The sequence below is a fragment of the Pelobates fuscus genome, chromosome 2 (genome assembly GCF_036172605.1).
Source record: "Pelobates fuscus isolate aPelFus1 chromosome 2, aPelFus1.pri, whole genome shotgun sequence".
Classification (NCBI taxonomy): Eukaryota; Metazoa; Chordata; class Amphibia; order Anura; family Pelobatidae; genus Pelobates; species Pelobates fuscus.
The window spans coordinates 237,408,984-237,434,875 of NC_086318.1; the positions used below are offsets into that span (position 1 = coordinate 237,408,984).

Genomic DNA, 25,892 nt, shown 5'->3' on the forward strand with positions numbered 1-25,892 from the left:
CAAATACTACATCCCCATAATCAATGATTGGCATCAGCATTTGCTGTACAATCTTTTCCTTTACTGTAGGGCTTAGGCAGGATTTGTTTCTGTACAGGGCAGACTGATCCCATACCTGTCAATCAGGCAGTCATAATGATCAGTTTTTGTCTGCCTGTGTCAATGCCGCATGCACAATTTGGACTGATCTCAGTCTTTTCTCTCTGCTAAAACTAACCTGTATTCTAGACAGGGCCGGTGCAATGATTTTTGTCTCCACAGGCGAATATGCATTTTGCCTCATAACCCCTCTTTTGAATTTCTTATTCCCTTTAGTGTTACATATCCCCTCTTGAATATGTTATCCCTGTGTGTGTTACACCCCCTTTAATATATTATATCCCCCACTTTGTGTCTCTTACTTGCCCACCAGCCACTTTCTGTGTCACTGTGCTTTAGTGTGGGTGATAGGGGCAGAAATGTGTGGGATAGGGACCTTTTTATTATTATAATATATATAGCGCCAACAAATTCTGTAGCGCTGTACAATAGGGCTTTAGTAGGCAGATAAGGGCAGTACTGTGTGTGTGGGACAGGGGCTTTAGTTGTAGTATCAGGCAATAGAGGCAGTATTGTGCGGGGGATAGGGACTTTAGCGAGGGTGGAATAGGGGCAGTATTGCTGGGGGTTGGGGCTTTATTGTGATGGGGGCAGGGGTCGTATTGTCGCAGATTGATTCTTTAGTATGGGGACAGGGCCCATATTGTGGGGGATTGATTTTTTTAGTGTGGGGGATAGGGGCAGTTTTATGGGGGATTGGGGTGTTAGTGGTAGGGTTAGGACCAGTATTGTGGGGAATAGAGCTTCAGTATGGTGGGATATGAGCAGTATTGTGTGGGACAGGGGCATTAGTGAGGGGATAGGAACAGTATTGTGGGGGATTGAGTCTATGGTGGGGGGGAATAGCAACAGTATTGTTGTGGGATCTGGAGCTATGGTGGGGGGATCGGAACAGTATTTTGGGGGTTGGAGCTTTAGTCGGGGTGTGGGGTCAGTATTTTGGGGGACTAGTGCTATGTTGAGAGGGATAGGAACAGTCATGGACATCCGCAGAGGGTAAGGGGGGGCCTGGATTTTTCAGCTTGTGCCGATATTTTTCTTGTGAGATTCAGAATTTCACTGCAATACCTGCGCCGCTGTGTGTGGAGATAGGAAGCTACATCTTATCCCTGCTTCTCTCTCCTGACTGAATCCGCAGGGGAGCAGCACATGAGCCAGGAACTCTTAGACTGCAGAGACAGCCTACAAATCAGGTAAGTGAGGGATGGGGGGGAGACAGCCTACAGATCAGGTAAGTGAGGGATGGGGGGTGCAGCCTACAGATCAGGTAAGTGAGGCATGGGGGAGAGAGAGCTTACAGATCAGGTAAGTGAGGGATGGGGAGACAGCTTACAGATAACGTAAGTGAGGGATGGGGAGACATCTTACAGATCAGGTAAGTGAGGGATTGGGAGACAGCTTACAGATCAGGTAAGTGAGGGATGGGGGGGCAGCCAACAGATCATGTAAGTGAGGCATGAGGGGGGGCAGCCTACAGATCAGGTAAGTGAGGCATGGGAGTAGCTTACAGGAAGGGTCAGAAGGTAGCAGGAAGGTAAGTAGGGACATTAAATGAACACTATAGGATCAGGAACACAAACATGTATTCCTGACCCTATAGCGCAAAACTCAACATTTAGGTGGCTTGCAACCCCCCCCCCTCCCTTAGTCCCATTAAAGGTTAATAAAACTCACCTCATTTACAGTGCCACCCGGGTCTCACCCCGCATTTGAATCAATGCATCTCCATGAGGAAAATTCTGCGTCTCCACTCTCTGCTTTTTGTGAAGCACTGAGCCAGGAGGCACCTCCAGTGGCCATCTGAGGGGTGGCCACTTGGAGGTGTCCATAGGGGCAATGTAAACACTACCTTTTCTCTGAAAAGGCCGGTGTTTGCATAAAAATTCTGCCTGCATATAATGATTATACTCACCAGGACAACTACGTTAACCTGTAGTTGTTCTGATGACTATAGTGTCAGTTTAAGGAGCAGATAGGGTCTGCAAGGAGCACAAAGGCAAAGTAGGAGAAGGAGCACAAAAGAACAGAAAGTGTCAGAAAGGAGCTGAAAAGGGCAGCAAGGAACAGAAAGGGGCAGCAAGGAGCTCAAAGGTAAAGGAGCAGAAATAATCAGAAGGAGCACAATGGTAAAGTAGGAGATTGGGCAGCAAGGAGCACAAAGGGGCAGCAAGGAGCACAAAGGGACAGAACGAGCACAAAAGTAAAGTAGGAGAAGGAGCAGAAAGGAGAAGGAACAGAAAGGGACATCAAGGAGCAGAAAGAACACTGCAAAATGCAACATTTTTCTAACTCACTATAGATGTCATTTAGACACATCACGGCACATTCAACATCACAAAAAAAACTTGCAACATTGCAATATCTCCACAGTCTGAAAGCGTAAACAGGAATACTAAAAGACACCTATGCAAAACAATTTGCATATGACTCTATTTTTCCCCATACAAATGTTCTGACATATGTACCAAAATATTAAGTTACAGATATATTACGTACTCAACATAAATACAATTAAATCATACTTCCGAGAAAAATACAACAATGGTAAGAAAGGATAAAACCCTTTTCACCAGTGTTGCAGTGGTTGTGGGATACTCAGGGCATAACCCAGAAAGAAACATAGAAAGAAGGACTGGAAGGGGTAAGTTAAATAAACAAACCTACTAGCAGACCTAGTATCCTTGAGAAAATGCTCTATCCTTGATAGGTTAAAATGTCTTAATTAATTAAGAGCAAAAAAATAAACTATTATTTTAATAATCCATAATGAGGCAAAACGCTGAATATTAAAATATAAATAAACTAGTATAGAAAGAACTAATAAAGTGAAAAGAGAAAAAAATAATCAGTGGTTAAAATAGGACCAACCGTTGTAGCAATTTGATCCAAGTGGTTACAGACTGAAACTGCTATTTTATATAATGTTGCAAATCGTTGCAACAAAGTTGCATGTCTGTGTCTGACATTAAATTGGATATTACTCTGAAGGGTATATTAATTAATGCTTGACTGTGGGCAAAATAGAGAATATCATATTAAACTAGAGTCATGAATAGTGATGTCGCGAACACAAAATTTTCGATTCGCGAACGGCGAACGGGAACTTCCGCAAACGTTCGCGAACCGGGCGAACCGCCATTGACTTCAATGGGCAGGCGAATTTTAAAACCCACAGGGACTCTTTCTGGCCACAAAAGTGATGGAAAAGTTGTTTCAAGGGGACTAACACCTGGACTGTGGCATGCCGCAGGGGGATCCATGGCAAAACTCCCATGGAAAATTACACAGTTGATGCGGAGTCTGGTTTAAACCGCTCAGGGGTGGGGGCCAGGGGGTAGTACATTAGGCCTCCCCCCTAATTAGTATTTAGGGCCCCCACCCACCGCTCAGGGGTTGGGGCCAGGGGGAGGACATTAGGTCCCCCCTCATTCTAATTTAGGGCCCCCACCTACCGCTCAGGGGTGGGGGACGGGGGAGGACAATAGGTCCCCCCTTTTTTATTTTACTTTAGGGCCCCCACCCGCCGCTCAGGGGTGGGGGTCAGGGGGGAGGACATTAGGTCCACCCCCTCATTCTAATTTAGGGCCCCCACCCACCGCTCAGGGCTGGGGGCCAGGGGGGAAACATTACATCCCCCTAATTAGTATTTAGGGCCCCCACCCACTGCTCAGGGGTGGGGGACGGGGGAGGACAATAGGTCCCCCCCCTTTTATTTTACTTTAGAGCCCCCACCCGCAGCTCAGGGGTGGGGGCCAGAGGGAGGTCAATAGGTCCCCCCTTATTCTAATTTAGGGCCCCCACCCACCGCTCAAGGGTGGGGGGCAGGAGGGAGGACATTAGGTCCCCCCTAATTAGTATTTAGGGCCCCCACCCACCGCTCAGGGGTGGAGGTCAGGGGGGAGGACATTAGGTCCCCCCCTCATTCTAATTTAGGGCCCCAACCTACCGCTCAGGGGTGGGTCCAGGGGGGAGGACATTAGGTCCCCCCTAATTAGTATTTAGGGCCCCCACCCAGCGCTCAGGGGTGGGGGCCAGGGGGGAGGACATTAGGTCCCCCCTCATTCTAATTTAGGGCCCCACCCACCGCTCCTGGGTGGGGGCCAGGGGGAAGGACAATAGGTCCCCCCCTTTTATTTTACTTTAGGACCCCCACCTGCCGCTCAGGGGTGGGGGCCGGGGGGAGGGCAATAGGTCCCCCCTTATTCTAATTTAGGGCCCCCACCAGCTGCTCAGGGGTGGGTCCGGGGGGGGGCAATAGGCCCCCTTTAGTTTAAAAGCTGGGTGTCTCGGGAGAGGGGACCCTTTTTTTTAAAAAAAAATGTAACAGTGCTCACTGATTACTAGACATGCCCTACTTGCGGTATAGCGAGTAGGGGCATAATTTATTAATACTAAGTAATCTTTAAGTTATTCGGAACTTCTGCCAAAATTGCAAGAGAAGTTCCGAAGTGCCGAAGTTGCCGAAGTGCCGAAGTGGCCGAAGTTCCAAATTGCCGAAGTCCCAAACCAAAAAATGTTCCCATGCACATGCTTACAAAGCAGCCAGTTTCATTTAAAGGGCCAGAACAGTCTTTTAAACACCAATAAGTCCAAATAGTGTTTTTAAATGGCAATACTTCCCAGGGGCCATAGTCATGAGGCAGGAGGCTGGCAATCAGGCTTCTCCATAAGCCAGGGGAACAGGGCAATTTGTCACATAAAGACCCAGTTACAAAAGACAGTTTGTAACAATAAGCTCATGGATCTGTAGGTTCTGGATTGTGCTTTTAAATTCTTTTTAAACATAGGCACCAAATCTTCTTTTCTCCAATATTGTGATACAATTTTTGAAAGAAAAGAATCTTGAAAAATAAAAAACACTGGTATGTATAATTCTACACTAAGTTCACTAAGCACATGTGGGTAAATACCATCTGACCCTGAGGTTTCTATTATATTAACTTCATTTCATTTATGAAGCACTATCCTGTGTTAACCAATTACCTGTTTGTGTAAAGTTTTTGTAACAGGGATTTGCAAATCTACAGCTATAGATTCTTCTTCCCTATATACTGAAGAAAAATTGTTATTTAGAATTTATTTAGCATAAAACTAACTTGACAAACTCACCCATCTCCCAATGTACCAACAATTTGATTTTTAATCTTTTTGGCATTAACATACTTGAAAAACGTGGGGTTGGTCTTGCTCTTTTTGACTATGAGCTTCTCTTTTTCAGTTTTAGCTAATCTAATCACTCTTTGGCATGCTTATATTTCTTAAGGGATGCAATCAACATTTCTGATTTAAACATTTTGAATGCCCTATTCTTATCTTTTACTAACTCACATTGGTTTTAATGTGCTTCTTTTATATTTGTTTCCCAATGGTAAGTATTGAGAAAGTAGTTTTGTAGGATTTGTTTAAAGACCTTCCATGTATACCCTATTTCATAGTGAATACATCCTGCCAGTCAGTTAGTTGTATAGATGCCGCTAAACTATTGAATTTATCCTTTTTAAAATTAAGTGTTTTTGTACAGCCCATATCATTTTGTTGTAGTTTTTTTTTTTTTTAGCTAATCTCAAATACCATATTACGATTACTATGATCACTATTTCCCAAGTGCTCCCTAACTTGAAAGTTTGAAAACAAGTCATTATTACTAGTTATGACAAGAAAGATAGACAAGCATCTCTTCTAGTTGAAACGTTTACTAACTGAGACATTAAACGATCATTTATCAGGGTCGAAAACCTGTTTCCCTTAACTGTACTACTAGTCCTTCTGGCCCAATCAGTGTCTGGATAATTAAAATCTCTAATAATTAACAAATTGTCCAGTTGTGCAGCCTTATTAATTTGCGATATCAGTTGTTCTTCCCCATAATTATTAATGTTTTGAAGACTTGAAACAAATTCCAAATATTAATGGATATCCCCTGTTTCCTCCTGTGCATTTGTCTACCCATAAGGCTTCCACATCCTCACCTGTATCATCATATACAATTCCTTGAACATTTGGCTTCAAATAAGGTTTATTATAAAAAAATATTTTTTTTTTCTTTCTAAATAATGTATATCCATTATATCCAAGTTTCCTCCCATCGGGTCTCAGTAATCCTTCATTCTGTCATACTGTTCCTTGTATACCAATACCTGAAGCTCCGCAATTTTCTACACGCATTCAGATGTTTAACCCCTTAAGGACACATGACATGTGTGACATGTCATGATTCCCTTTTATTCCAGAAGTTTGGTCCTTAAGGGGTTAAAGTTACAATTTGTTTCTTGAACAACATGTAATTAATATCTTCTTAAGCTGTCTGCTAACCTTACTCCCTCCATCTCCACGGTCCTTGACTTCAGCTGAATTCCACCTATTTTCTATACTATCTACCTCATTTACCCTTCTCATATTTTGCCTTCTTTAACCTTCATACTAGAGAACCTGTTTTCCGACAAGATGCAGTGGTTGGAAGATAAGAATCCCAGCAAGGCTACTGGCAAGACTATCTGAATTATAGTTTTCAATTGTAAATACAGGCATAGTAACCATTTCTTTCCATTGTATCATGTTTATTAAGCATTAAAATATTTAAACAGTAGAATCCCAGATAATAAAAAGCAAGTTCACATTCTAGTAATATCCTGAATAGGTATCAATGCTGAAGTGATATTTAGTATAGCATTGTAGCGGAGAGGCAGTATAATCCACAAGATCTCCGCTGGTAGACAGGAACACAGGCAATAATCAGCATAGGCAGGTACAGCATACAATATTCCCAAGAACTAGACGAAACATAGGCTGGGAGTCAACTGAGTGCTTTATTCACAGGTCACAGTATTTATGAAATTCCCCATGCAAGGGGTTTCCCTACTGACATTTCAGGGGTTGTACAGTAGGGGACTACATGGGGAACTTGGACATTTCTCCCATAATACACTGCTGCACGAGAGGGACACTCCCACCAGAATATACAGTTAAGTGGATTATCCCCTTGTGCAGCAGAACCAATATTTCACATAAAAATACATAACTTACACAATATTCGTCTGATTTAAACAAATGGATGTTTGGTAGATAGCTGGGGTCTGAGCGCACATTTTGTGAAAGTGCTGCTCAGATCCCAGCTTAAATAACCGAACGCCGCACGAAATACACATTATTTCTAAGTTACCTTCAAACTACCGAATGACTCTATAGAAACACATTACCGAAGGACCTGGGCTCCCGAACGGCTTGGAAGTCCAGCGGTATTCGTGCCGTCGAGTAGCCGATTTTAGTTCCAGGCGCTCGACGACCAAATACCGCTGAGCTTAACAAAGGATCCAAGATGGCCGACCGCCGCGTGGTCGGTAGCCGAACGACGGCCTCCCTGAATCCTCTTAATTGCCGATTGCAACAATGTTGCAATCCTTAATAGGCGCCACACGTCCTCCTGTGTGTGGTCTCCATTCGGTAGTTTGTTCGTTTCACGAATGGTGTTGAAATTCACGGTTCGTGAAACGATTACATGAATGCTGGCGGTTTTCGTATGCCGGCAGCATATGAACGCTATGATTTCCCTGAACCATTTTACACAGAATACATACACTTGGTTCTTAAAGGTATATACACGTATGCATAACATTATATATACATAAAGGACAATGTACAGTGGCTGGATTTGCCACAAGCATAAGTATAAATGTGTTATACAATTCACTGGTGTACCAAAGAGGAAAAAACAGACAGTGTTTCATGGACAGGTGTGTGATATTCCTTTGTTATTTCTTCATCAATTAAGCAGGTCTGGAGTTGATTCTAGGTGTGGCATTCACATTTAAAAACTGTTGCTGTTTACCTACAACATGTGGTCAAAAAAGCTTTCAATGCAAGTGCAAAAATATCCATCACATAAATAGCAGGAACACTAGGAGTGGCTAAATCAACAGTTTGGTACATTTTAAGGCAAAAAGAACGCACTAGTTATCCACGGAAAACAACGGTGGTGGATGATCGTAGGATCCTATGAATGGTAGAGAAAAACATCACAACATCCAGCCAAGTGAAGAGCACTCTCCAGGAGGTAGGCATATCAGTATCCAAGTCTACCCACGTCTAAGAGACTTCATAAGAGCAAAGAGGAGAAGTTTCACCACAAGGTGCAAACCATTAATAATTCTCAAGAATTGAAAAGCCAGATTAGACGATGCAAAAAACATCTAAAAAAGCCAGTCCAGTTCTGGAACATCATTCTCTGGACAGATGAAACAAAGATCAACCTGTACCAGAATCATGGGAAGAAAAAAGTATGGAGAAGGTTTGTAATGGCTTATGATCCAAAGCCTACATCATCTGTAAAACACAGTGGAAGAAGTGTGATGGCATAGACATGCATGGCGTCCAATGGCACTGGGTCACTATTGTTTATTGATGATGTGACAGAAGACAAAAGCTGCCGGATTAATTCTGATGTGTAGGAATATCTGTTCAGATTGAGCAAATGTAGTTACATAGCTACATAGTCTGAAAAGAGACGTGTCCATCAAGTTCAGATTTCCTCACATTTGTTTTTTGCGGTTGACCCAAAAGGCAAAAAAAAACAGTTCAAAGCACTTCCAATTTTGCTAACTAGGAAAAAAAAATCCCTCTTACCCCCAGAATGGCAGTCAGATGTATCCGTGGATCAAGAAGCTATTACTCTACAGTTGAAAAATGATATAACTGAATATTATGTTTTTGCAAGTATGCATCTAGTTGATCTTTAAACATATGCATGGACTCTGATAAAACCACTTCTTCAGGAGAGAATTCCACATCCTTATTGTTCTTACGGTGAAAAACCCTTCCCTTTGCCTTAGACTAAATCTTCTTTCTTCCAGTCTAAATGCATGACCTCGTGTCCTATGTATAGTACTGTTTGTAAATAGATAAATACATTCCCACACAATGGTTTGTATTGGCCCGAATATATTTGTATAATGTTATCATATCCCCTCTCAGGCAAAGTTTTTTTTCTAAACTAAAGAGGTTTAAATTTGCAAAACTTTCTTCAAAGCTAAAACGCTCCATTCCTTTTATTAATTTTGTAGCCCGCCTCTGCACTTTTTCTAGTGCCATAATATCCTTCTTTAGAACAAGTGCACAGCATATTCAATATGTGGTCTTACCAGTGATTTATAAAGAGGCAAAATTATATTCTCATCCTGCCACTGCTGATTGATAGTTTGTGGTCTGTAACAATTCCCAAGTCCATCTTGTGTGTTGTGATCCGTAATTCACTTCCATTAAGGGTACAAGTTGCTTGTACATTCTTTACGCCGAAGTGCATAACTACATTTTTCTACATAAAATGTAATCTGTCATTTGAGTGCCCATTCCCCCATTCTATCTAATTCACTCTGCAGCAAAGTAATATCTTGCTTACATTGTAAGTTTTGTGTCATCTGCAGACACTGAAACATGACTTTCAAACTTTTTTCAAGATCATTTATAAACATGTTAAATAGAAGGGGTCCCAGAACAGAACCAATGTTCTACCCAAGAACAAGAATTTACATCTAGACCAATTTCTTTAACTTTAAACACTAATCTATTGTGTGGAACTGTATCAAAACGCCTTGGAAAAATCTAAATAGATCACATCCACTGCAACACCCTGATCTATACTTCTACTTACTTCTTTGTAGAAGGCAATCAAGTTAGTTTGACATGACCTGTGTTTCATAAAACCATGCTGATTTTTGCGGATACCCACGTTCTGCTCAAGAAATACTCCTATTGGTCCAGTTGTAAAGAAGGGTTTGTGTCCCCTCTGACACAAGGGTCTTCAAACTGCCATAGGCTCTAAAAAAGGTTAGCAGCTTGCAATACTGTACATTGTTCACTACATTTAAAATATATTGCACAACGAGTGTTTTCTCCCTTTTTTCCTTTACAAGTTTGACAAAATACAGAGGAAGTGGGACAGTGTTACCATAGTACACCCCAGCCCATGTGATTACAGCCTGTCCTCATTTGGCTCCATCCAACTTGTGTCCATACACTCTCCCCCCCAACCCCAATAATTATCACTTTAATATTGGCAATATTGCACTATATGTGGGTTTGCATTTTTTAGGCTATACTATCTTTTAAAATTTAGCCTTTAGTGCTCAACTATAACTGGGGTGGGTGTATATTCCACACAGTTGAGTTTTATGGATTTAAAGAATATAGCTGTCAACTCAAGAATAAGAATACGCTTTCAAATGAATCAATTATTCAGGTTCACATGAAAAATGAAGAGTATCGGTTAAAATTTAATGCTGAATTTTATTTCGCTACATTGGAGATATTTGATGTATCACTGGGGAAAACTAGAGCACCTACAGGAAAAAAAAATGTTCTAAAGGTGGAGCAACCAGTATGTTTGTTTTGTTTCCATGGTAAAACCTGGAAAACGTTGCCACAAGATTTAATGGTAGACATAAATCACTATGTTCTTTAAGAATGATTATATGGGTTCGTTTACTAAACTATGGTTAAGTAAAAATAGCTGTGTAGGATATACAATAGAGTTGAAAATTAGTTTCCAGTTTGGCTATTTTGAAAGAAAAAAAAATGCAATATCTTTGTTCTCTACCCACAATAGCTGGTTCAGTAAATGACACCCTATATTATTTCATTAACCAGAATAATGCTAGGCTGAAGATGTCAACCTGTACCAAATCCCAGTAATGCAGCTCAGGCCTTGTTGTCCGAGACCGTGTATTTTATTGTGGAACTTTTATGTACAAGAAAATGGCCTCAAAATGGCTGTTTACTGCAAGTACTACAACCCAGCCTCCCGATATAAAAAATACATTTCATGTTGCATTGCATTACAAAGGGGAGGGAGGGAATTCTTACCTTCGTTTTTTTTTTTTTACAAAAATTGATTTTTACAAATAAACTGCTTTGCTAGGGGATCATTCCCAATGCAATGGGGTGGCAATGACAATCTCCCACTCTTTAGCAGTTAAATTATTTTAAATGAGGAACTTTAATGTTCCAGGATTATTCAATCTACATATTCTCTATTTGACAAATGTGTCGTGAGGTCTGAAAAGAAAAAAAATGCAGAAATGAAATCCTCTGTAAATGGAATTAAGCATCTTTGTGCTCTGGCAATCATTAAATAAATAAAATTAGGAGACTGCTGTACAACTTGCCTTAACCATCTTCACCAAGAAAGAGATAATCAATGAAGGACATAGCTAGCAAGTGCTAGGTGTGTCAAGACTGTGCCAGGGCTGAACTTTATTGTTGAAATGTTAGTTTCTACATTTTTAACATAACTTTAAAATATAATGGAGCGTCATAGGAGAATAAAAAAAAAAAAAAAAAAGTTAAACAACTGGCAATTTACTATGTTTTATTTAATAATGGTCTTTACAGAGAAGTGTCAGTTTGGTCCCCAATGATTATAACAGATACACATTAATCAGGCACCAAGTAAATCTCCCACAATAATAAATATCACTGTATCAGCACTGCCTACCCAAGTGCCTGGAGACCACTCGGACACTGGGAAGAATTCTAATTGAGGTGTTTTGAATAATTCACCATTTATACATTATATAACAGCCAAGAATGGGATCATTTGTGAATTGTAAAATGCAAGAATTACCAAGTGAATGCATTTTAAGTCAATTTGGTCATTGACAGTCAGACAGCAGTTACACAAATTACTTCACCTGCTACAGGTTGTGTAGTACTGAGGTGTGTGTACTTACTGTCTATACACACCAACACAGAAACCTTGCATTGCGAACAGATTGAGAATAAATACCTTCAATTGTTGTAAACTTTCTTAAGAAAGTTTTAGAGACTAGGATATGTTCAAGCGTACATACTCCACCAGTTCTAAACACAATATTTACATGTATTACATTGTTCCACAAACTATTCAAGGTCTATAGATCATCTGAATTTACACAATGCCCCATTGATGCAACAGGGGACAATCCCAAAATCCTTGGACATTAGTGGTCTTTGAGTGGTTTGAAAGTCACTATTATTTGCCATTGGATATTGTTTGTTTTCCCCTTAAGACTGGGAATCTAACACTCTCTGATCAATTTCTTCAATACTGCCTGATGCAGATTTCCTACATGCCTCCTGTGAGTATTTCTTAACTTTTGGACATTTGCTCAGCCATGCTACATGGACCCTACCAGCTGTGTAGCATTCCAGTATAAAAATGCAATACGAAATTACAGGAATGGAATGTATTGCTGATCACAAAAGGTCAGAGCTGCTGTAACCAATTTTAGAATGAGAGGGGACAAAAAAAAAAACACCAACTAGATTATTTTTAAAATATCCATTTATTTTGTTTTAAAGCTAACCTGTAGTGAAAACTTTGTTGTGCCATAAAGTAAATGAAACATGCTCTACTCTTTAAAAATAGATTAAAAAGCAAAAACAAAACAAAAATTAAACAAATTGTTTTACAGTCATTGTTAGGGCTATTCACTAAACTCAGAATGGAAAAATCTGAGGCAATAGCAGATCTACAAAAAAAAAAAACATAGTTACAACCTAGCTATTTTAGCCTCAGGTTTGCCTGCAGATTAAATTGCAAGAAAAAAAAATTGAGTCTGGTGAACAACTCTTCATGATTACAATTTAATATTTTGTCTGGGTTGAAAAAACAAAAACAAAAAAATATATATATATTTTACAGAGTCATTCTTATAATAAACAAAAAAAAATATATATGTATATTACAATACATTTAAAAACTGTGGACATAATATGCACCTAAAATAACAGTAACAATGTCTTGGCAAGCATTACTACACAGTACTTTAAATTTACAAATAAACAGGGCATCAAAACGGAGTCCAAAATACATTTACTATAGCTTTAAAATACATATTAATATTGTACATATTAATAACATTCGTTCTGTGTGTTAAGACTACAGCTTTAATGTATAATGTACACATTAGTGACTTTATATTTCTGCATTATACTATAGATACATGCCAAGACCAGTCTATTATTAGGTTTCCAGCCAATTATTTTCTTTTATGAAATCTATAAAAATACCAGTTAAAGAAAAGGCATTTGTTAAAATGTAAAACATGTTGCAAAGAGAACATTGTTTTAGGATGAAAAGCATAGCAAAGACACCCTAGGGCAAAAGCGAGGGCGGAAAAGCAGCTCAGTAGAATGGCAACATTGTATGTTTTATTACAACAACAAAAAAGAAAAATTAAACGTTTAGTCTCTTGCTCCTTGTCTAGAAGTCTAAATAGTGTCCTTAGATTTAAGATGATGTGTAGAAATATTTGGTCTTCACATTGCCCAGCAATTCATCTTCATAGTTGGGCAGACAGCAGAAGAATATTGCACAACCGAACATAATAATTGTACTTCCCCATCCAAAGCCATAGGTCCAGCTGTAGAGATAGTTTTCTGATCCAAGGGCCACATCATTTGTGTACATGGAAGGGTAGATAACCAGTGCAATCACCTGCAAAATAACTGAAGACATACACAAGTGGTAAATTAATTAAATAATAGCATCCTCGCAAATTTTTTTAGCTAGGACGTCATTACAAACTAGCCACTGATCCTCTTAGAATTTAGATCCAGTTGCAATTATTGGGCTTTGTGCAGATGTTAGAACAAAGTTTCTCATTTAACGGTTAAGACCCATTAACATCGTAAACAATCTGATTTTCAATGACAAAAAAAAAACAAGTCACTAAAATCAAATATATTCAAAGTTTGAAATTCAAAGGTCATTGTGTTTCTAATAACATAGAAATGAGTAGGACACCAGTCTTTCAGAGTATGGAAATGCCCAACTGACACTACGATACCTCCTATACATAACTTTATCACTTGATCAATTACTGCAATGGCGTGGCAGTATGTACTGGTAGGGAATATGGAAGAACGTTATTGTTACATTTTCTAAGATCTCTCTGCATATGGTCTGAGAGCTGGGGTTTTAGGTTTCCATATACCATGTAGGTAAAATGTATTATACCAATATGTGAAAATGTAGGACAGTAACTCCATCACCATAAAAAAAACCTAAAAAAAAAAAAACATTACCAATGTACACCCTCGGCCTAACATTTCTCAAAGCCTGTCTAATTTTAGTACAGTTGCATTAGGGCATTTTTATCATCACTTGCAATAGGTCAACACAAGATTATAGACACAATAAGGTTAATAGTAATGGATTATATGCCTCTTTAAATTCTGCGTATATAGATAATCATGTTTAGACTTACCAGCCAGAATGAGAAGACCTCCAATTACCCTCAGCAAAGAGATTCGTGGTGAGCACAGTGCAACAAAGGAGAGGAGGAAGCAAATGATCAGGATGATAAAACCGATTATCAGAAGTGCAGCTGTTGCCTTGCCCCATGCTGTAAGGGAAGAGCGCTCAATATTAAGATTGGTCTCCAGGAAATAAAAACAAAACAAGGAAAAAAAACAATTTGTTTATTAAAAAAATAAAAACTGCTCAACATACTTAAAGAAAGCAGATTTTATTTGTATTTTTTTAAAAAATGTTTAACACACTACTTTCATTATTACAAACGTTTGCATAAACAATTTTTTTTTTTAAAATGGGTGCTACATTTATGTGAAAGAGAGATTATTTGGATTCACGCCTAACATTTTCCGTTTAGACAAAGCCGCCCCCCCCCCCCCCACAACCTCAACACACATATAGTCTAGAGCCATGTAATTGCGTATAAAAGCTAACAAGTTTACAATAAATTACAAGTTTAGACAGACCACCAATAACTATTAAAGAATGCAATTAAAGAATAAAAAGTGACTGTTCAACCGTAATTCACCACTTTCATATTAAAGGGACACTCCAGTGCCAGGAAGACAAATAGTTTTCCTGGTACTGCAGGTCCCCTTTCCAACCCACCTCCCATCCTCGGTTGCTGAAGGGGTCAAAACCCCTTCAGTGACTTACAATAATAAGCAGGGGTTAAAAGTGAAATTCAAGCATTGATACAAGTTCTAACCTATAAAAACACAGCAAGCTGCAAACATGGAATCTTCCTAGTTAAAACAACGCGTTTCGGCTGGACACCATCTTTAAATCCAGCCGAAACGCGTTGTGTTTTAACTAGGGAGATTCCATGTTTGCAGCTTGCTGTGTTTTTATAGGTTAGAACTTTTATCAATGTTTGGAATAAATGCTTGAATTTCACTTTTAACCCCTGCTCATTATTTTTTACTATATGACCAATTGGGGAGAGCACAGAAGCTGAGGAAGTACTCCTTTACATCCTACCTAAGCTTTTTTACTTGAGTCAGTTGTCTATACAGGCTCATGAAAATGTGAGTAGGATGCAACCTCTATATTAATATTGTAATCACAGTGAGTATACCATATAGACTATATTGCCCTATGTGAGCTTTTCTGTTTTATAGAATTTCCTTTGGATAAAGTCTATTTAAAGTATATTTATAAATTTCAATGACTGCACTTTTTTTGAACACTGTGCACATTTCTCTTGTATTCACTATATAGAGCGCTAAACCTCCATTTTATATCTTTTGTCATTGTATGTATTTCGTGGAATTAAGTGGTTGATTTCACGGTAGTTTCTCGCAGCACTACCTTATCACACTATACGCGCCAATTTATCACTTTTTTCTCTCATATATGTAATTATACATAGTTGCAAATATTTGTATTTATATATAGAATGTCATGCTAAGTGTATTTTGAGAAAATATATATATATATATATATATATATATATATATATATATATATATATATATATATATATATATATATACACACCAGTGGCGGATCCAGAAGCTAATCTCGGGAGGGGCACTGGCAGATTATTTTAAGAAACAATCCAGGCACAATAACCACTACAGCTCTCTGTAGTGGTTTTGGTGCCAGGAGTTGCTGTGGCGCCCTCCCAGAGTAAGTAATCAAACTGTTTAAAAAAATGTTTGATAACTTACCCATGTCTGCCGGGATAGGGGTTGTAGTGTGTATGTGTGTGAGGGGTGCAGTGTGTGTGAGGGTCGCAGTATGTGTATGGAGGGGTAGTGCGTGTGTGAGAGGGGTGCAGTGTATGTATGGGGTAGCAATATGTATATTGGGAGCAGTGTGTTTGTGTGTAAATGGTGCAGTGTGTGTATTGGGAGTAGTGTGTTTGTGCGTGAGTGGCGCAGCGTGTTTTTGTGTGAGGGGTGCTTTGTGTGTGTATGGGGGGCAGTGAGTGTATTGGGGGCTATGTGTAAGGGGGGGCTGTGTGTGTAAGAGGGGCTATGTATGTAAGGGGGAGCTGTGTGTAAGGGGGGGCTGTGTGTAAGGGGGGGCTGTGTGTAAGAGGGGGGCTGTGTATGTAAGGGGGGGCTGTGTATGTAAGGGGGGGCTGTGTATGTAAGGGGGGGCTGTGTATGTAAGGGGGGGCTGTGTATGTAAGGGGGGGCTGTGTATGTAAGTGTAGCGGTACTTACCTTATCCGGGGGCCGGCCGCGGTCCTCTCTTCAAGCCGCGCGCGGTCCTGCGGCTGCACGAGCCGCGCGCGGCTCATCCGACTGCTCAAACAGGAAGGCGGGCAGTGACCGCGAGAAGCGGTCACGTGTCCCGCCTGCAGCTAAGAGCGCGCCGCGAATCTCGGGCGCGCTCTTAAAGAGACAGTGGGAGCCTAAATTGCAAAAAGGCTCCCATTGGCTCCTGTCACGCCAATCACCCCATACACTTACCTGTTGGGGGAGTGGAAGTGACAGGAGCCAATCACGTTAGTTTGAAGGCTACTTATACTTACCCTTTTCCCTTAGTTCCTTGCCCTATCGTGGTTTCTGCTACAGTTCCCTTTAGTGCTTGTTGTATTCAGTTGTGTTTCTCCGTACTTGACCTTGGCTTTGTATTCTGACTTCGTTTTCGCTTTATCCTTGTCTGTACTGTTTGCCGGCTTGCTGATTCCTGTGTACCAGACCCCGGCTAGTTCTCGTTTACGCTGTCTCTTTGTGCCCTTGACCTCGGATCGCTCCTGACTCTGTACTTCTCCTTTACGTCGAGTCCGGCCACTCTAAGGTCCGGTAGACGTATCTCTCCTCTGTGCTGTCTTCTGTTTTGCTGGATCCTGCGTGTAGGGGTATATACACGTTACATTACGATAGGGCCATGGACCCCGCAGATTTAGCTCAACAGATGGCGACCCATGAGGCTAGATTTGTAGAGCAGGATCACCGTATGGATCAAATAGCTCAGGCTCTCCAGACGCTCTTAGCTAGAACCATTCCAGCAACCGCACCTAACCCTCCTGCACCCCTGCTTCCTGAAGTATCGACTATGCCTAATGCTACAGCACATTTAACGCCTCCTCCTAGGTATGGAGGGGATTCTAAGACATGCAGAGGGTTCATTAACCAAATAGAGTTTCATTTTGAAATGTATCCACGTTCATTTCCCACAGAGAGGTCCAAAGTTGGGTTCTTTATGCACCAACTTACCGACAAAGCACTTGAATGGGCAAACCCTATTTGGGAGGCTAATGGACCTATGGTGCATAACTTTCACAGTTTCCTAACAGCTTTTCGCAGAACTTTTGACACTATGAAAAGGTCTAAGAATGCCGCTAGAGCATTAATGAGGGTTAAACAGGGTTCTAGGTCTGTGGCTGATTACGCTATACAGTATCGTACCCTTGCCTCACAGGTCGATTGGACCAATAATGGGTTAACTACTGCCTTCATGGAAGGCTTATCAGATTCTATATTGGATGAGGTAGCGGCTAAGGAACTTCCTGTTGCCTTAGAGGACCTTATTGACTACCTCATCGATATAGATAATAGGATTCGGGACAGGCTCTATACCAAGAACAGGAATAGACGTTTTGTTACGCCTATTCACCCCAGAGTTAATCCACCGGAGAGTGTAAAAGTATCTGAAGAGGAGCCAATGCAATTAGGGGTTGCCAAACTCTCTGATAATGAAAAATTACATAGGAGAAGAGAGGGACTCTGCCTATATTGTGGTAGGAGAGAACATATGGTAAAGGAGTGTCCTCTGCTCCCGGAAAACTCTCGCACCTAAGACCTTATAGGGGACTGGCCTTGGGTGTGATTTCTAAGTCTCCTACATTGCCTCCTAACCGACTGCTTCTCCCTGTTTCTTTACATATGGGAGAGAGTTGTATAGTTGAAAACATATACGCCCTGGTTGACTCTGGGGCAGCTGAGAATTTTATAGACTCTGGTTTTGTAAAGAAAAACAATATTCCCATCAGGGAGAAGGAGATACCCTTGGCCGTTGAGGCCATAGATGGTAGACCATTGATATCTCCAGTTGTTACTCACGAGACTGCACCGCTACACATGTACACAGGGGTTCTACACTATGAAACCATTCGGTTCCAGGTCATCACCTCTCCCTCTTCACAGTTGGTATTAGGGTATCCATGGTTACGTGCCCACAATCCCATTTTTGACTGGGAGACAGGGCAGATAAAATCATGGAGTGAAGCCTGCCATGAGTCATGTACTATTGAAGTCACGCCTGTGAATTCTATTAACGTTCCTACTGTTCCTCCTTTATCTACGGCTATACCCTCTCAGTATTTAACTTTAAAGACTGTCTTTGATAAAAGAGAGGCTGACAAATTACCGCCTCACAGACCCTACGATTGTGCTATTGATTTGTTGCCTGGTACTATACCTCCCAAGGGCAGGGTGTACCCCCTATCGGTTCAAGAAAACCGTGTCATGGAGGAGTACATTAAAGAATCATTAGAAAAGGGATTTATTAGGAGATCCTCTTCTCCGGCTGGAGCGGGGTTCTTCTTTGTATCGAAGAAAGAAGGTGATTTAAGACCTTGCATTGATTATAGAGGTCTTAATAAAATCACCATCAAAAATGCTTACCCTATACCATTAATAACAGAATTGTTTGACAGGCTCAAACATGCTACGGTATTCACCAAATTAGATCTTAGAGGAGCATACAATTTGATACGTATAAAAAAGGACCACGAATGGAAGACAGCCTTTAACACTCGGTCAGGTCATTATGAGTATACCGTCATGCCATTTGGGCTTTGCAATGCCCCAGCAGTGTTCCAAGAATTTATTAATGATGTCTTAAGGGACTTTATTCACTCATTTGTTATTGTGTACTTGGATGACATTTTAATATATTCTACAGACATTCACACTCATCACAGACATGTTACGACAGTTCTGAAGACCCTTCTTGCTAATGGTCTTTATTGCAAATTAGAAAAATGTCTATTCGACCAATCCGAGGTCCAGTTTTTAGGGTATTTGATTTCCGCTGAGGGTTTTCGGATGGATCCCCAGAAGCTCGCTGCGGTCATAGAATGGCCTCTGCCACAAGGTCTGAAAGCCATCCAGCGTTTTCTGGGTTTCTCTAATTATTATAGACGTTTTATCAAAGGTTTTTCGTCTATAGTAGCGCCTATTACTCGTATGACTAAAAAGGATGGCAATACACGTGTCTGGTCTACTGAGGCACTTCAGGCTTTTGACTTTCTTAAGACTACGTTCGCCTCTGCCCCTATTTTACAGCATCCTGTCCCCTCATTGCCATATATACTTGAGGTTGATGCTTCCGATATAGGGGTAGGTGCTGTCTTATCCCAAAGAGAGTCTCCTGACAAGCCATTGCATCCTTGTGGCTTCTTTTCTAAACAAATGTCCAAAGCAGAAAGGAATTATGATGTGGGTAATCGCGAACTCCTTGCTATCATTTTAGCACTCAAAGAATGGAGACATTTGTTAGAAGGCACTAAGGATCCCATCCTCATATTTACGGATCATAAGAACCTGTCCTACCTTAGCGAAGCTAAAAGATTGTCTTCCAGGCAGGCTAGGTGGTCACTGTTCTTGTCTCATTTTAATTATATAATAACCTATAGGCCAGGCGACCGGAACACTAAAGCGGACGCTCTGTCCAGACAATTCGAGACTATTGACAAACAGGAGATTGATGTCACTCCTGTCATTCCCCCAGACAGGATAATAGCAACTACTATATTGTCTATTTCCTCGTCCCTCTTGCAGGCCATACAAGCGAAACAGAGCATGGCACCTGGCGAGAGGCCTAATGATAAATTGTTCGTTGACGTTCCCGAGAGACGGGATATTCTGTCACTGTATCACGATACTAAGACTGCTGGACATCCTGGTATTTCCAAAACAGTGTCAGCCGTTTCTCGGTATTTCTGGTGGGATACCTTACGTAAGGATGTTACTGACTATATAAGTGCTTGTTCTACTTGTGCATGTATGAAAACCTCTCGTAGAGTTCCTTGTGGGCTGTTGCATCCGTTACCCGTTCCCGAGAGACCTTGGTCTAATCTATCAATGGATTTTATTGTTGAATTACCCCCTTCGAATGGTAACACAGTCATCCTAATGATAGTAGATCGGTTTTCCAAAATGGCTCACTTTGTGTCTCTTCGCAAGTTGCCCACTTCCAAGGAACTGGCTCTTATCTTCGCTAAAGAAGTGTTTCGATTACATGGTATTCCCTTATCTATTGTATCCGATAGGGGTAGCCAATTTATTTCCAGGTTCTGGAAAGCCTTTTGTTCGGAGATGGGTATTTCCCTCTCATTTTCTTCCGCTTACCATCCCCAGTCTAATGGAGCTGCTGAACGTGCCAACCAGTCTCTGGAGCAGTACCTCCGTTGTTTTGTGTCTCTCCATCAGGACAATTGGTCTGACCTGCTTCCTTGGGCAGAATTTGCTCGGAATAACGCCACTCATGATTCTTCCGGCAAAAGCCCTTTTTACGTTGTCTATGGCCAGCATCCCGTTGTTCTTCCGGCTGCATTCTCCTCACAGGGCATGCCAGTTCTGGATGAGCATTTGGCTGGTTTGCGTAATACTTGGGAGCAGGTTCAGCGTTCTTTGGTGGACTCTGCTGCCCGCCAGAAGGCTCAGGCTGACAAGCATCGCAGAGCGGCTCCTTCCTATGTTGTGGGGGACAGGGTTTTGCTTTCCACACGGAATATTCGCCTCCGGGTGCCTTCTATGAAATTGGCTCCCCGCTTCATTGGTCCTTATCGCATTATACATAAGGTTAATCCCGTTTCTTATGCCTTGGGTCTGCCTAAAAATCTGCGTATACCCAATGTATTTCACACCTCGTTGTTGAAGCCTTACGTACGCAACCGCTATACCCGGAGTACACCCCCTCCCCCTCCTGTCTCTGTGGAGGGTCATGAGGAGTTCGAAGTGTCTGCTGTTATTGACTCTCGTTTCCTCAGGGGTCGGCTTCAGTACTTGGTACATTGGAAGGGTTATGGGCCTGAGGAGCGCAGTTGGATTTCTGCGGATGCTGTTCATGCTCCCCGCCTTGTACGTTCTTTCCATTCGCGTTTTCCTGCCAGACCTGGTCCTGCCCGCCCGGAGGGCGTGTCCTCAGGGGGGGGTACTGTAGCGGTACTTACCTTATCCGGGGGCCGGCCGCGGTCCTCTCTTCAAGCCGCGCGCGGTCCTGCGGCTGCACGAGCCGCGCGCGGCTCATCCGACTGCTCAAACAGGAAGGCGGGCAGTGACCGCGAGAAGCGGTCACGTGTCCCGCCTGCAGCTAAGAGCGCGCCGCGAATCTCGGGCGCGCTCTTAAAGAGACAGTGGGAGCCTAAATTGCAAAAAGGCTCCCATTGGCTCCTGTCACGCCAATCACCCCATACACTTACCTGTTGGGGGAGTGGAAGTGACAGGAGCCAATCACGTTAGTTTGAAGGCTACTTATACTTACCCTTTTCCCTTAGTTCCTTGCCCTATCGTGGTTTCTGCTACAGTTCCCTTTAGTGCTTGTTGTATTCAGTTGTGTTTCTCCGTACTTGACCTTGGCTTTGTATTCTGACTTCGTTTTCGCTTTATCCTTGTCTGTACTGTTTGCCGGCTTGCTGATTCCTGTGTACCAGACCCCGGCTAGTTCTCGTTTACGCTGTCTCTTTGTGCCCTTGACCTCGGATCGCTCCTGACTCTGTACTTCTCCTTTACGTCGAGTCCGGCCACTCTAAGGTCCGGTAGACGTATCTCTCCTCTGTGCTGTCTTCTGTTTTGCTGGATCCTGCGTGTAGGGGTATATACACGTTACAGTAAGGGGGGGCTGTGTATGTAAGGGGGGGCTGTGCATGTAAGAGGGGGGCTGTGTATGTAAGAGGGGGGCTGTGTATGTAAGAGGGGGGCTGTGTATGTAAGAGGGGGGCTGTGTATGTAAGAGGGGGGCTGTGTATGTAAGAGGGGGGCTGTGTATGTTAGGGGGGGGCTGTGTATGTTAGGGGGGGGCTGTGTATGTTAGGGGGGGCTGTGTATGTAAGAGGGGGGCTGTGTAGGTAAGGGGGGACTGTGTATGTAAGGGGGGCTGTGTAGGTAAGGGGGGGCTGTGTAGGTAAGGGGGGCTGTGTGGTGCAGTGTGTGAGAGGATAGGGGGGCAGATAAAAGATTTTTTTTGGTTTTAATTATTAAATAAATAAAGCTAATGTCCCCCCTCCCTTCTTACCTTTGCTGAGGGAGGGGGAGACATTGCTTTCTCTTCCAGTCCCTGGTGGTTCTAGTGGGGGAGTGAACTCTAACCTGCAGCTCAGGCTAGAGTTCACTCTCGCGGGAACGGAGCGTTGCCATGGTAACGCTCCGTGCTCGCGAGAGGAGAACCCGGCGGAGCTGCAGGTAAGAGTTCCCCCGGGTTCTCTCTCCCACTCCCTCTCCTGCCGGCCGCCCAGCAATGTGCCTGTGGGCCGGGAAGGGAGATCACTGATCTCCCCTCCGGTCCGTGCAGGCAATCAGCAGGGCTAGTGCTTGGATAGCACCAGCCCTGCATGGGCCGGCAGGGGAGAGCCTCGGGCAGCAATATTTTCTCGGGGGGGGCAATTGCCCCGTTGCCCCCCCCCTGGATCCGCCAATGATACACACACACATACATATACACACACACACACACACACAAATATCAAAATACAGTTAGAATAAAATTGAAAAATATAAAATAAATTATACATGTAATGATATAATTATTGTATTTATTATTGTAATTATACATACAGTATATAGATATACAAATCTATACACACACACACACACACGGCCGGACTGGGCGAAAAAATCCAGCCTGGGCATTTTTTTAAAACAGCGGCCCACTGAGAAGGGGGTGAGGCCAGAGAGGGGTGTGTTTTGTCATTACCAATGACAAGCATGCCCCCTCTCAAAGTGGGTATGTTGGTTTAATGCTCTTCCAGGGCAGCCCATGCGCAGAGCCGTGGTGAAGAGCTCTCACTTGAGAAAAAGTCCTGTATGTGTTCTGAGCAGTGCAAGTAAATGTATTAACATGCTTGCTCTGTGTGTGTTTGTGACTGGTCTCTGGTGTCTCCAGAAGCGGGATACCAGAGAACAAAAGGGCATTGTGCATGTGTTTGGAGCCTGCTTGTGGGATTGTGTGTGTGTAGAGTGAGCCAATTGTGGGGTGGTGTTTTGTATAAATAGCTCGGTTTTAGTTGTGTTGTAATATGTGTGGCTAGGTGCTAGGGATCGACCGATTATTGGTTTTACCGATATAATCGGCCGATATTCGGTATTTTCGGCAATATCGGTATCGGCCAATAGGGATACCGATATTGCCGATAATACCTCCCAGGACCACCAGGCTCATTACTGTCAGGGTACCTGAGGCCTCTACCTCTAAGGGAGGTAGAGACTTGGTGGTGTATCCGTCCAGGCGAGCTGTTTCCTCCGTTCCTCGCGGTTCATCCAGTCACTTAAACACCGGCCGCGAGGAATCCACGTCCTTTTCTAGCAGGACGCTCAATACGTGACGTCATGACGCTAGCACGAGCAATCTGTCACTCAAGTGTCCGATATCCAATCGGTACTTGTCAGAGGCGTGATTTCCATCCAGAGCCAGGGTATTTAAGCTTACTCCTTTCTTCAGCTCATTGCCCTGTCGTGGTTCTAGCTTGTCTAGTCACTCAGTGCTCTGGTATTCTAGTTTGCTCTTTTGGTTTTGACTCGGCTCGTTGTACTACCCTGCTTCTCTGTTATCCCTTGACCCGGCTTGTCTCTCGCTTATCTGTCTTCTCGTTCCCTCGACCTCGGCTTGTCTCTGACTATTCTCTATTACTCTCGGTACGTTAGTCCGGCCATTCTAAGGTCCGGTATACGTACCTTTCCTCTCTTTGTACTCTGCGTGTTGGATCCCTGTCCCGATCCTGACATTACGACAGGGCCAATGGATCCTGCAGGTACAAACAGTCAGCTTGGTTCTTCGGATCCCAGGTTTGACGCCATGGAACATAGGATGGATCAGATGGCTTTGGCACTACAGGCACTTTTGTCTCGTGCTAGCAATCCACCTGAGGAGACACGTACTCCTTCTATCTCTCCTGCAGTCTCAGGTCTAGAGGTAGCCACTGTAGGTGCTTCTTCCCGTATTACCCCACCAGTACGTTATGGCGGGTCACCGGAGAAGTGTCGTGGCTTTCTAAACCAGATTAGCATCCATTTCGAATTACAACCCCGCTCTTATCCTACAGATAGAGCAAAGGTTGGATTTATTATTACTCTGCTCATTGAAAAAGCTTTGAGATGGGCCAATCCTTTATGGGAGAATGATAATCCACTAGTCTATAATTATAATGCCTTTGTAGCTGCGTTTAGAAGAACTTTTGACCCTCCTGGCAGAAAGGTCAATGCAGCTAGATTAATGGTGCGCCTTAAACAGGACAATCGAACACTTGTGGATTATGCACTAGAGTTCAGATCCTTGGCGGCAGAAGTTAAGTGGAACGAACAGGCTTATATAGATGTGTTTCTGAATGGGTTATCAGATGTAATTCTTGACGAGGTCGCTACTAGAGAACTCCCTGAAAATTTGGAGGATTTAATTTCTTTTATATCTCGTATTGATGAACGCTTAAGAGAGAGGCAGACCACTCGAGATAGGACCCGTAGACCCTCCTTTAAACTAGCGCCTACCTTTCAAATCTCTGAGTTCGAAGACTTACGTATTCCTGAACCTATGCAGATAGGCAGTACTCATCTCACTGAAAGGGAGAGACAGTACAGGAGAAGGGAGGGTTTATGTATGTATTGTGGAGTCAGGGGTCATTTACGCCTAAATTGTCCCAATCGTTCGGGAAACGCTCGCACCTAAGTTCCTCTAGAGGACAGGCCTTGGGTGTTTCTACTTTGTCCTCTATTCACAACTACAAGGAGCTCAGGCTTGTGTTACCCGTTTCTTTAAAGTGGGAGAAGGGAGTAGTTAAGACTATGGCACTAATCGATTCTGGAGCTGCTGAGAGCTTTATAGATCAGGGTTTTGCTGCCAAGCATGCTATTCCATCCCAGTTAAAAGAGACACCTCTGGCTGTCGAGGCCATCGATGGTAGACCGTTACTTGAGCCTGTTATTTTCCATGAGACCATACCGATTAACTTGACTGTTGGCATCCTGCATAAAGAGGATATATCCTTAATGCTCATTTCTTCTCCGTCTATTCCCATAGTCCTGGGGTACTCTTGGCTGAGGAGACACAACCCTATTATTAATTGGGAATCAGGGGAGATAGTTTCGTGGGGAGAGAATTGTCAAGAAAAATGCTTGCGGAAGGTCTTACCTCTTGGATTAACTAATACATCGAATACCTCTGACAATCCTACAGAGACACAAATTCCGTCTCAGTATCTAGATTTAAAGGCAGTATTTGACAAAAAGAAAGCCGATACCTTACCCCCACACAGGTCCTTTGATTGCAAAATTAACCTACTCCCTGGTACCATGCCTCCCAGAGGTCATGTATACCCATTATCTATAAAGGAGAA

At 42.5% G+C, this 25,892-nt stretch overlaps 1 protein-coding gene across 1 annotated transcript in view; it reads right to left on the reverse strand.

Annotated features, from left to right (window-relative positions):
• Nucleotides 1-12,759: 12,759 nt before the first annotated feature.
• The window catches only part of PERP (p53 apoptosis effector related to PMP22), a 31,547-nt gene continuing 18,414 nt past the window's right edge, over nucleotides 12,760-25,892 (reverse strand). The window contains exons 2-3 of the mRNA XM_063441205.1: nucleotides 14,340-14,477; nucleotides 12,760-13,578 (exon numbers count right to left, since the gene is read on the reverse strand). Of these exons, the coding sequence (XP_063297275.1) occupies nucleotides 13,361-13,578; nucleotides 14,340-14,477 (356 nt within the window). The 3' untranslated portion in view covers nucleotides 12,760-13,360. The remainder of the gene's footprint in view (nucleotides 13,579-14,339; nucleotides 14,478-25,892) is intronic.